This window comes from Macaca fascicularis, chromosome 13, assembly GCF_037993035.2.
Source record: "Macaca fascicularis isolate 582-1 chromosome 13, T2T-MFA8v1.1".
NCBI lineage: Eukaryota > Metazoa > Chordata > Mammalia > Primates > Cercopithecidae > Macaca > Macaca fascicularis.
The window spans coordinates 96616098-96628841 of record NC_088387.1 but is presented as its reverse complement, the minus strand read 5'-3'; the positions used below and the strand labels follow the sequence as shown (position 1 = coordinate 96628841).

The following is a 12744-nucleotide window of genomic DNA, read 5'->3' as shown; positions in this document are numbered from 1 at the left end:
ATTTACAAAACTTCACAGTGTAAGGATGTTGCAATAATCAACTGCAAATCAAGAATCCATTTGGCAAATGTCAAACAGCTTTAATCAAGTAAAATCAGCTTAGAATATTATTCCATTTTATCACAATCAGAATGCCTGCTGCTTTTCATTTCAATCTTATAAACATTTATAAATAATCTAGCGTTATACTAATTGAGGAATGAAAGAAATATAAGCAGAATCTCTGCTCTCAAGGACGTCCATTCCATTTTGAACACTTACAAGAAGTTTACAACATTATGTAATTAAAGGCCAAAATAATAATATAAACAAGAACTATAAGTCATTAAAAGGATTAAAATGGGATTGGTGATAATAAGGCAGGCTACACAGTAGGTAAAAACTTGGGTGGAGGCCGGGCGCAGTAGCTCACGCCTGTAATCCTAGCACCTTGGGAGGAAGAGGTGGGCAGATCAGGAGGTCAGGAGTTTGAGACCAGCCTGACCAACATGGTGAAACCCCATCTCTACTAAAAATACAAAAATTAGCCGGGTGTGGCGGTGCGTGCCTGTAATCCTAGCTACTCAGCAGGCTGAGGCAGAAGAATTGCTTGAACCTGGGAGGCGGAGGTTGCAGTGAGCTGAGATTGCGCCACTGCACCCCAGCCTGGGCAACAGAGTGAGACTCCGTCTCAAAAATAAATAAATAAAATAAAATAAAAACCTGGGTTGAATCCTCAGAAACAGACAGGATTTGGACAGAACAAAAGGAGACTGGGTAATCCCAGACAGATGAGGGAGCTGAAAGGGAACAAAACACATGGCATTTGTCTGAGGAAAACGAGCATGTCATATTGGAAAAGAAGAGTGTCTCCAGGGGCGTAATTAGAGGTTGGTGTGGGCAGGGAGGTAAGCAGTGTTATCATTAAACCAAAGGGAGGAGTGTGAGCTTAATTCAAAACCACAGGGATTCTTTGAAGGTTTCTGAAGTGGGAAGTTACATGATGAAACAGTGTCTTGATCAGATTAATTTCGAAGTGAGGTACTGAAGGGACAGAAGTCTCTCTGGACTTGTTACTACTTCTCTCCTCTGTTTCAGAAAAAAACAAAGGCAAGGAAAAAGAAACACACTCAGAAAAAGTATTCCTCCTGCCCTTTCTTTTAAAACAAAAATAAATAAAAAGAAAAGAAGCACAGAAGAATAAACAAAAAAAAATTTCTGAAATATTAGCTAATGGTAAAACCCTTTGCAAGTCTGCATATTCTGAATTCAGAAGATTCTTGTTTGCAAATTAGCACAAACTCATGACTTCTCTTGGAAGAAAAGCTACAAGACAAAGAGTAAGGAAGTGATGGATGGCCGGTGTGGTAGCTCATGCTTGTAATCCCAAGGCTCTGGAAGGCCGAGGCAGGAGAATTCCTTTAAGCAAAGAGTTCAAGACCACCCTGGGCAACAAAGCAAGACCCCATCTCTACAAAAAATAAAAAATACAATAATTAGCCTGTTCACATTGAGAAATAGCTCTGAAATTTTAAAAAGAAAAAGAAAATAGCCAAGCATGATGGCATGCACCCAGTAGTCCTAGCCACTCTGGAGGCTGAAGCAGGAGAATGCTTGAGCCCAGGAGTTCAAAGTTGCAGTGAGCTATGATCATGCCACTGTACTCCAGCCTGGGTGACAGAGTAAGACCTTGTCTCTTAAAAAAAAGAAAAGTTAAATGTGCTACAACGGTGGAAAATTTTCCCACTCAGCACTAGGACTCTGATCTTACTTGGCTAGCTTTTTTCTCATGATCCTGAATTCTTCTAAAAACAAGCAGGGATGTAAATAAATACTGTACACCAACACATGAAATGTCTGTGCCTCCCAGGAAATTACAGTTCTGTTTAAAAATCACTAATGAAGAAGACTGTAACGTAATATTATCTTTTTTCAGCAATATCTATTCCATAATATGCTAGGCTGGGCAGATTAAGAATTTATGGAAGACATTTGCTTTTATTTAAAATGGACTGGTTTGTTTCTGCTTTGTTTTGTATTGTTTTGTTTTAAACATTCAGTATTAAGGGGGAACAATATAATGTTTTAAATGGATTCAAATTAAACTGCTGAACTAACTTTTTTTTTTTTTGAGACGGAGTTTTGTTCTTTTGTTCTTATTGCCTAGGCTGGAGTGTAATAGTGTGATCTCAGCTCACCGCAACTTCCACCTCCTGGGTTCAAGTGATTCTCCCGCCTCAGCCTCCCTGGGGTTACAGGCATGCACCACCACGCCTGGCTAATTTTTCGTATTTTTTTCTTGTTTTTTTTTAATAGAGATGGGGTTTCTCCATGTTGTTCAGGCTGGTCTCGAACTCCCGACCTCAGGTGATCTACCCGCCTCGGTCTCCCAAAGTGCCGGGATTACAGGCGTGAGTCACTGTGCCTGGCCCAAACCAACATTTTTAAATGGTTGTTAGCCACATTTGTAAACTACACAGGCATTTTTTCATATAAATCTATCATAAATTATATAAGTATCTTTATACCAAAGGAATCTTTCGATTGTTCAAATTAGCAAGTATGTTTTCTACTGAGTGTTATTGCAGATGGTAAACAATAACCCTAGGCCTTTAAATGATGTGTTCAATACTATATTTCGTATTTTTTAGATTTAGATGTATTTCACAGATTTTATCTAAACCTAGTTTCATTAGATACATCTTTTTTTTTTTTTTTTTTTTTTTTTTACCAGTTTGTTCCATTTTTAAGGTGAAACGTCATTCTATCTCTGAACCAACACTTTTGGTAAAGGCCACAGACTCATTTGTAAAACAGAAATGGATGAAATACATTAGAGGGAAAAATAAGATTCAACAGTCAGAAATAAAGTATAAGAGAAATGTGGCTGGGTGCGGTGGCTCATGGCGCTATACAATCCAGCACTTTGGGAGGCCAAGTTGGGTAGATCACTTGAGGCCAGGAGTTTGAGACCAGCCTAGCCAACATGGAAAAACCCCATCTCTACTGAACATACAAAAATCAGCCAGGCATGGTGGCGTACGCCTGTAGTCTGAACTACTCGGGAGGCTGAGGCATGAGAATCGCTTGGACCCAGGAGGCGGAGGTTGCAGTGAGCCAAGATTGCGCCACTGCACTACAGCCTGGATGACAGAAAAATAAATAAATATATATATATTTCTATCTTTGTACCTTGACTAACATGTCTTTATAATGACCAGGAATGTCATATTCAAATTTAGAACTGTAAGGCACCCCATACTCCCACATGGGAAGAACCTGATCCCCTTTTCTTCCCACCTCCAGTACACCCCATACTTGAAAGGACTTATGCACCCATGTGGACACTCTAGCCCACATGTCCAAGTTCTGCCGACTTGCTCAGCAAATGTCCACTCCTTGGCTAGTCATTAGACACAGGGATACAACTACTTAGAAAAACAAAACAAAACAGAACAACATATACGAGGTTTGGAAGCATAAGTACTAGAACAAATGGAATTTAAAACCAAGAATAAACATGTTTAAAAAGACAATACGAAACAAGAACCACAAATCCCAAAAAAGAATAAATCAGATATATTATGTATGGAAAATACAATATCTAAAGAAATAACAGATGGAATAAACAGTAGGATGCTCCAGAGGAAGAACAAATTAATGAGCAGAAAGGCAGATCAATAAACTCTTCTAAAAGGAAACAAAGCTAAAGAAATTAAGCCATATGTGAGGAACACTAATAGATAAAGAGGAAAGAGGTAGAAATGCCAACAGTCAGAAAAAGAGAAAACAAAAACAGAGGAAATTTGAAGAAATAATGAGCTTCTGGTAATAGCACACTAGGTGATTCTGATCAACTCTTCCTCTGAGCAAAAAAGGAAAGATGGGGAAAGTTTTCAAAAATCTCCTTGATTATAAATTGTTGAGAACTAACAATTGAAGGTACCAAATGCAGGAGAGGCTGGATGCCCAGGAAAGTGAGTGCAATGGATGAAATCGCTTTTTCCATGTAGGTGATTTGATTCCAGAGGGGGAAGCAAAATTGCTGAAGTATAGAGTAATTTTTTGACTGTGGGCAAGGAGAAAGACATGGAGGCTTGGATTTGCCAAGGCAGAAGGGGTCCCTTGGCGGGACACGTGGTCCTGCTTACCCTACTCTCCTATTACTTTGGGCTGAGAGCCCAAAAGCTTCACCTAAAGGTAATAGTGTCCAGAAGTAAACAGGTCCTCACAGGTACTGAATCAGAAACTGAATTGAGGTGATCCTGGATTGTTAAGGTCTCGGGGCACCTGGCAGAGGCAAACATACATCCTTTCTGGAAGAAAACATCATCCTAGGCCTCAAAGTATCCCTGCAAATAATTCTGCAATATAATATTTGGTATATAATAAAAATAATTTTGCTATATAATGTTCAGCCTGTAATAAAAAATAACAAAGCAAATAGGAAATAAAACATCATGAATGAAAACCAGAAACAACAAATAGTACAAAAAGAACCACAGGAAATCTAGATATTAGATTGTAAGTGTAAACCAAAAATGAAATTCAAAGGCTCCCTGCAACCATCTGAGTGGACTCCCTCCTGGGCCAGGGCACTCTGAAATTTAACCGCAAAGGCTGGTTATGGCCAGCATGGGAAGCTGGGGATGCACCTGCCTCATGATACCCTCCAGCATTAACATCAACACAGACCTTAAGTCTGAGAAGAAACATCTACAGTCTATTCTCTCTACAGTCTGCTACTTGGAGGCTTTATCTGTGTGATAAAACCTAGCTCTCCACAACTCTTTATCATAACTCTTTCAACCAATTGCCAATCAGAATACGTTTAAATCTACCTATGACCTGGAAGCTCCCTGTCCTTCTTCAAGTTGTCCCACCCTTCCACATCAAACCAATGTAAATCTTAAGTGTATCTGATTGATGCATCATGTCTTCCTAACATGCATAAAAGCAAGCTGTACTCTGACCACCTTGGGCACATGGTGTCAGGAGCCTCCTGAGGCTGCGTCATGGGTGTCTAAAAGAAGGGTACTTCTGCTTGGTGTTCATAGAAGCCAACCCTTCCTTAACCTCAACTTCAAAGAGGAGACATTTAGTAGAAGCTGCTTACAGAGATTTTGTGAAGTCAGCCTAAGGATGGAGCTGATACAAGAAGAGGGCAAAGCCACGCAAAGAAATGAAGCTAGAGCTCTGATGCAACCATGATGAGGGGCTGGCCTGCGTCTAGACCCCTCAGTTTGTCAGCCTATACCCATGTTCTTATAAAAAGGCCATGTGGGTAGGCTTTCTACTACTTACAGCTAAAGACAATGGACTAATACAAAGGTTGGAAATAGGGGATTTGTAAGTAACAAACCTTAAAGGGTGAAATTGGCTTAGCTATAGAAGAGTAAGGAAGACCTCCTCTCTCTCATGCTGGGAATTGGGATATCCTTATTATATTGGTCAAAGCACCTTTGTTGCACCTTTGCACCAGACTGTATGACTACCATTAGTATTGTACTGGAGAAACTGAGAGGGAGAAAATGCAGCTATCAGTGTTTTCACAACTCCTTCTGGCTTTCACTAAGATTCTACATCCAGGCCCAGGTGTTTTGTAAATACTGGTTTCTGTGCTTTTCAATGTTTTTAATTATCAAAATATAACATATTCAGAACTCTCAGTATTAAACAAAATTAGGTCTTAAGAAAATACTAAGGAAAAGTCTTAGACCCTATTTGTTCCTGACTGTTGTTTCAGGGTCTTATACTCTATTATTATAATAAACAGAAATCATCTGGCCAAACACAGGGACTATAAATTTGGAGATGAGAGAAGATTAAATAATTGTTGCTTTCAAATTTTAACCTTATGGAATTATGAAATACAAAGGCTGGAAGGCTCAATTAAAATAAATAAATAGGTTGTCTATGTATAAAAGGAACTCTCCAGCCTAAGTAATAAAGCAGCCAATCAATAAAAAGACTAACATTTGAAGTATTTAATGACAAAATGCCCTGGTTTTCAAAATTAACATTCTAATAACCAGATTCTTTCTTTTCTTCCAAGACAAGAAGGTCAATTTTAAACTTCTAGATAGTCAAATAAGCTCTATCATATAAAGGTTTCAAAGGTAGTAAAGATGTGATCATTTATTCTGATACCATGGTTAATGTTTTAAACGTATCAAAGTAAAAATTACCCAACTCACTAATAACATACTATACCCCTTACTCTTCTTAACTTTTTTTTTTTTTTTTTTGCTAGCTATTTGCGGTATGTGTTTCTACACATCTGCCTTCATCTGATTCACTGTCCACTTATTCTCATTGTCTCTCTGTATGTGTCTATCCTTCTCTGAATATGGCCCAGGATATCCTTATACCTTCTGCTTCTAAGTTTGGTCTTCCCATTCTCCTTTTTGCCATCTCTGTCCTCTTCCTTCCTCTCCCCTCTTTAGCCATATGCTATAACCTGAATGTCTGTATTCCCCCAAAATTCACACATTAAAATCCTCACCCCCAAGGTACGGTATTAGAAGGTGGGACCTTCTGAAGATGATTAGGTCATGAGGGTGTCCTCATGAACGGGATTAGTGCCCTTATAAAAGAGGTTCCAGAGAACTCTTTGCCCCCTTTGTCATGTGAGGATACCGCAAAAAGGTGCCATCTAGGATCCAGAAAGCAAGCCCTCCCCACACACAGAATCTACCTTGATCTTGAACTTCCCAGCCTCCAGAACTGTAAGAAATAAATCGTGTTGTTGATAGAGTGCCCAGTTTATGGCGTTTTGTTAGAGCAACCCAGTAGGCTAAAGAGCCATTGTATTTAACTTACTTGACATAATTACGGAATCCAAGATTTTAATCTCTGCTTGACCATTTTTAGAGAGTAAGATGGTTTTTATTTCTGACTTTAAAAAATATTGTTTATTCAGTTAATTTGTGTTGTGTGATCCATGAATTGATTTATTGAGTGAGTCAGTGTCATGAAAAGGTGCTGCTTACCTATCACAGAATAACAATGTTTCCTAAGGGTTTGGAAACAAAAAGCCAGTTCTTGGGCAAGAAAAAATTAACTTATAGAGTCACTAACTTAAATTACTAAAAAATGGCATTAGAATTCTGGGACTAACATCACTTATACACTCTTATTTTTAAAATTCAGATTTCTGCCGGGCACAGTGGTGCACACCTGTAATGCCAGCTACTAGAGAGGCTGGGGAGGGAAGACTATTTGAGCCCACTAGCTTGAGACCAGACTGGGAAACATAGCAAGACCCCATCTCAAAAAAATAAGTAAATTTCTTTAATAATTTTCTATTAAAAGGATACAATGTCTAATTTGATAACAGCTTATAAAAATGGTGTGAATTTAGTGACTGCTTAAATTCTGATTTGGCTTTGACATTTCCATAGTTTTACCACTAATTAACAGACTCCTCCCTATTATAAGATATAATTAATAGCATTTTACAAATGTATGAACTCAAAGAAGGTCTACAGACAGCAAAAAATGAAGCAGAGACAATCCATTCAAATCAGATGGCCAAGAGTATAGCAGAAACTAGAACTCTTGGTTCGCAGAACATCACCATTTAACCTCTGTACTTCCACAATCAAAAATCTGTGCTTTACAATTTTGTTTCATTGTTTACAATACCAACTTAATTATCCATGAATATAAGTGCAGCAAATAGTGTCCGTTTCAATTGGAGTACATTTAAATAGTTTTCTTTTTTTGTTTTAAGATCTACTAAACTATGTTCTGCAATGAAAAAATTTCAAATAGGTTCCTAGACATAAAGAGAAAATCAGTTTGGTCGGGTGCAGTGGCTCACGCCTGTAATCCCAGCACTTTGGGAGGCCGAGGTGGGCAGATCACCAGAGGTCGGGAGTTCGAGATCAGCCTGACCAACATGGAGAAACCCCGTCTCTACTAAAAATACAAAATTAGCTGGGCGTGGTGGCGCATGTCTGTAATACCAGTTACTTGGAAGGCTGAGGCAGGAGAATTTCTTGAACCCAGAAGGCAGGAGGCAGTAGTGAGTGGAGCTCACACGCCATTGCACTTCAGCCTGGGCAACAAGAAAGAAACTCCGTCCCAAAAAAAAAGAGAGAGAGAGAGAAAATCAGTTACTATAGTCCAGTATTTGATGTTACAGAGTACAGATTAGCCTTCTGAACAAACTAGGCATAGAAGAAAAAAGAAAGAGGAGCCTTAGAAGTCAAATAGCCCCATAATCAAATTTAAAACTTAGCATTTTTCACGAGCTAGAGAACAGCTGTATTAAGGTATCTTTAATTTTCCCAAACAATACATCTCAAACATTGTGATTCTCCACAATATTCCAGAGTTTAATATACGACATACTCTAGGACAGTAAGTCACTGTGAACCAGTTTCTAGAGGGGCTTACACTGAAAAATTTTCCTGTTTTTTGTTTGTTGTTGTTGTTGTTTTTAAGACGGAGTCTTACTCTGTCGCCCAGGCTGGAGTGCAGTGGCGCAATCTCGGCTTACTGCAACCTCTGCCTCCCAGGTTCAAGTGATTCTCCTGTCTCAGCCTCCCGAGTGGCTGGGACTATAGACGTGTGCCACCATGCCTGGCTAATTTTTTGTATTTTTAGTAGAGACGGGGTTTCACCGTGTTGGCCAGGATGGTCTCCATCTCCTAATCTTGTGATCCGCCCGCCTTGGCCTCCCAAAGTGCTGGGATTACACGCATGAGCCACCGCATCCAGCTGATAAATTCCCTTTTAACCGTGATTCTAAGTTGCCAGCCCTTAGCAAGGCAGTATGCAAGAAGAATGACTCAGAGACAGGTGTTCTTAAAATGAAGTAAGCATGTAAGGTAAGGTACTAGCCTGTCATATGCAGCAATCATAAAGTTGAGGAGGAGGCTGATAGATTGTTCCACACTAATTTGGTGAGTAGAAGGAAGGCGCTTGTTCAACTGATAGTAGATGGAGGAGATGACAGTTTCAAGGCGGGACACACTGATCTCGGTGGTATGGTCCAGTGTATTAAGGCCATTGTCTCGGAAGGCTTCAATCATGTTCCAGATATCAACAAGATGAACTAAAAGACAAAGAAAATAAACTGTCAACAATGTTAAAGTGTGGTACTACCCTTCACAATAGGAATCTTAAATTTATCAACTAGTTCTTAAATTTAAAGAGAAGAAACTCTTTAGCCAACAATGAAGAAACATTCTGTGGTCAAATAAAGAACATCAGTCCCAGACAACATCAAGGAGCCACCACAGTGGTATGGGAAGAACTATTTCCAGCCTTCACATTTAAATAGCTAGTATTTCACGTATCTGCAAATAGTGACCCAAGCAATTGCTAACAAAGGATAATTTGAGAAGAAGATCAAGAACTACTCATAAAAACTTCTAGCCTTTTTGAAAATTTGCTGTATCACCTTGAGTCAACTTTATTGTATTACTTTAGCCTAGCAACTAAAGCAACACTTTACAACTGAAACTTTATGACCTAAAGAGAGAGACAAATACAACTGCATTAAGTAAAATATTAATATGCTTTAGAGGCTACTCAGAGCTCTGAACAACTCATAGCTCAGCCAAAAATAAATTTATCTACTGCATATTTCCTCCATTATTTAAGAGGCTGACTTTCTTTTAAATTCAATTTCCAGTAATAAAGTAGGCGTGGTAGCTGGGTCTACACTCCTCCTGAAAACGACAAAAATTCCTAGATGGAACATAAAAACTTCTTAAGTGCACCAAAAAAATAAACAATACTAAACTACACAGAAAAGAGACATTTCCTTGAAAGAAAAATGATTAAGAATGATGCCTGACTGACTTCAAGCAACAAGAGAAGCAGAAGACTGCAAAATAATTTTAATGTGCTGAAAAGAAATCAAAACCTCCAACAAAATTCTATACCTAGTATAAAAAAACTTTCAAGAAAAAAGGTTCAATAAAGACATTTTCAAGTAAAGAAAACCTGAAAGTGTATGTTCCAACGCTGAAAAACTAGGGGAAGAACTGAAATTAGGAAAATACAACTATTCAATCCAAAAGAAGGCAAGAAACACAGAACAAGTAGCACAAAGAGCACAAGAAAAGATGGCTGGTGTGGAACCAAATGTATCAGTCAACTGCAGTAACTATAAACATACTAACATACCACTTACAAGACAAAGACTGACAAATTCACACTTTTTTAAATAATCAAATTATATGCTGTTTGCAAGGGATACGTATAAAACATAAGGACATAAAAAAGGTTAAATATAAGTGGATGACAATTTCTAACCAAAACAAAGGTGATGTAACTTTGTTTGTAACAGGAAAAAAAGCGGGGGAGCTTGGAAAACCAAATGATCAACTCAACAGACATAGAAGTAGCATTTGGAAAAATCAAATACCCTTTCATAATAAAAACACAACTAAAACTAGAAGAAAACTTCCTCAACCTGATAAAGGGTATCTACAAGAAACCCCAATGCCAACATCATACTTAATTAGGGAAGACTGAAAGCTCTGCCCTTAAGATCAGGAACAAGACACTTAAAGTACAGGCAGCAAAAAAGAGATACATTGCATTTTATTTAAATTTTAAAAGTCTGTGTTTCAAAGGATACTATCAAGAAAGTGAAAAGGCAACCCCAAAGAATGGAAAAAAAATTTGTAAACCAAGCATCCATTAAGGGTCTAGGATCCAGACATATAAAAACTCTTACAATTCAACAATTAAAAAAAGACAACCCAATTTAAAAATGGGCAAATAATTTAAATAGACATTTATCCAAAGAAGATACACAAATAGCCAACAAGCACATGAAAAGATGCTCAACATCATTAGTCATTAGGGAAATGCAAAAGAAAACTACAATAACATAACACTTCATACCCGCTAGAATAGCTAGACTTTTTACTTAAATGGAAAACAAGTGTCAGTGAGGATGTAAAGAGGTTGAAACTCGTATAAACTGCTGGTGCAAATGTAAAATCATGCAGCTGCTTAGGAAAACAATTCAGGAGTTCCTTAAGAAGTTACACACAGTTCCCATATGACCCAGCAATTCTACCCCTACAGAATTGAAAACATATGTCTACACAAAAACTTGTACAAATGTTCATAGGCACATTACTCATAATAGCCAAAAGTGAAAACAAACCAAATGTCCATCAACAGATACATGGATAAATAAAATGTGGCATATGCATACAATGGCATATTATTTGATCATAAAAAGGGATGAAGTGGCCAGGCATGGTGGCTCACGCCTGTAATGCCAGTACTTTGGGAGGCCAAGACAGGCGGATCACTTGAGGTTGGGAGTTCAAAACCAGCCTGGCCAACATGGAGAAACTCCGTCTCTACTAAAAATACAAAATTAGCCAGGTGTGGTGGCGCATGCCTATAATCCCAGCTACTCAGGAGGCTGAAGCAGGAAAATCACTTAAACCTGGGAGGCGGAGCTTGCAGTGAGCCGAGATCATGCCATTGCTCTCCAGCCTGAGCAACAAAAGTGAAACTCCATCTCAAAAAAAAAAAAGGGGGGGATGAAGTACTGATGCATTCTGCAATATGGATAAACCCTGAAAACATTATTCTAAGTAAAAGATAACAGACAGTTAAGACCACATATTCTAAGATTCTATTTATATGAAATGTCCACATAGGCAAATCCATTAAAAAAAAGTATATTAGTAGTTGCCAGAGCTGGGAGATGAAGGGAAAGTGGAGTGACTATTAATGGGTATGTGGTTTGTTTCTGGGGTGATGAAAATGTTCTAGAATTAGATAGTGATGATGGTTGTACAACTTTGTGGATATACTAAAAATCAGTGAAAAGACTATACACTCTAAAAGGGTGAATTTTATAGTATATGAATTTTATATTTTTTTTAATGGTGGGACAAAACATATTGTTAAAGATAAAGAGAGTCACTGAATAATGATAAAAGTTTTAATTCATAAGAAAGATACCAGCAGCTTGATGCAGTGGCTCATGTCTGTAATCCCACTCCTGGCTTAGCTTGAAGCCAGGAGTTCATGACCAGCCTGGAGAACATAGTGGAATCCCATCTCCACAAAAAAAATTTTTTTAATTAGCTAGGCATGGTGGCACACGCCTGTAGTCTTAGCTACTGGGGAGGCTACAGCGGAAGGATTGCCTAAGCCCAGGAGTTCAAGGCTGCAGTTAGCTATGACTGCATCACTGTACTTCAGCCTGAGTGACAAAGTGAGATCCTGTGGTCAAAAAAAAAAAAAAGAAAATAAAGAAAGATATAGGAACTTTACATGTATATACATCTAATAGAATAGTGTCAAAATATATAAAACAAAAATAAACAGAACCTCCAAGGGACACAAAGGAATTCAGAAGCTTAGTGGGAGATATTAACTCACCTCTCTTAGTAAGTGATAGTACAAATACCACTCAAAAAGTACAGATACAGATGATTACACTTCACAACTAACAAAGTAGGCATAATGAGCACTACACGAAGTACAGCCTCCACTGATGAGAGAATATGCTTTATTTTCAAGTATACAAAGATACATATAAAAATTGACCACATCCTTGGCTGGGCACAGTGGCTCACGCCTGTAATCCCAGCACTTTGGGAAGCCGAGGTGGGAGGATCACTTGAGATCAGGAGTTCAAGACGAGCCTGGCCAACATGGTGAAACCCCGTCTCTACTAAAAATACAAAAGTTAGCCAGGTGTGGTGGCTCTTGCCTGTAATCCCAGCAACTCGGGAGGCTGAGGCAGGAGAATCACTTGAATCTGGGAAG

At 38.5% G+C, this 12744-nt stretch overlaps 1 protein-coding gene across 50 annotated transcripts in view; it reads right to left on the bottom strand.

Annotated features, from left to right (window-relative positions):
• Nucleotides 1–12744, bottom strand: part of DTNB (dystrobrevin beta) — a 302620-nt gene that overhangs the window by 241473 nt on the left and 48403 nt on the right. For all 50 annotated transcript variants that reach the window (XR_010580546.2, XR_012422596.1, XR_012422597.1 and 47 more), the window contains one exon: nucleotides 8830–9043. Coding sequence is in view for 47 of the 50 variants with exons in the window: in XM_074012198.1 (XP_073868299.1) it covers nucleotides 8830–9043 (214 nt within the window). In the remaining 3 variants the exon portion in view is untranslated. The remainder of the gene's footprint in view (nucleotides 1–8829; nucleotides 9044–12744) is intronic.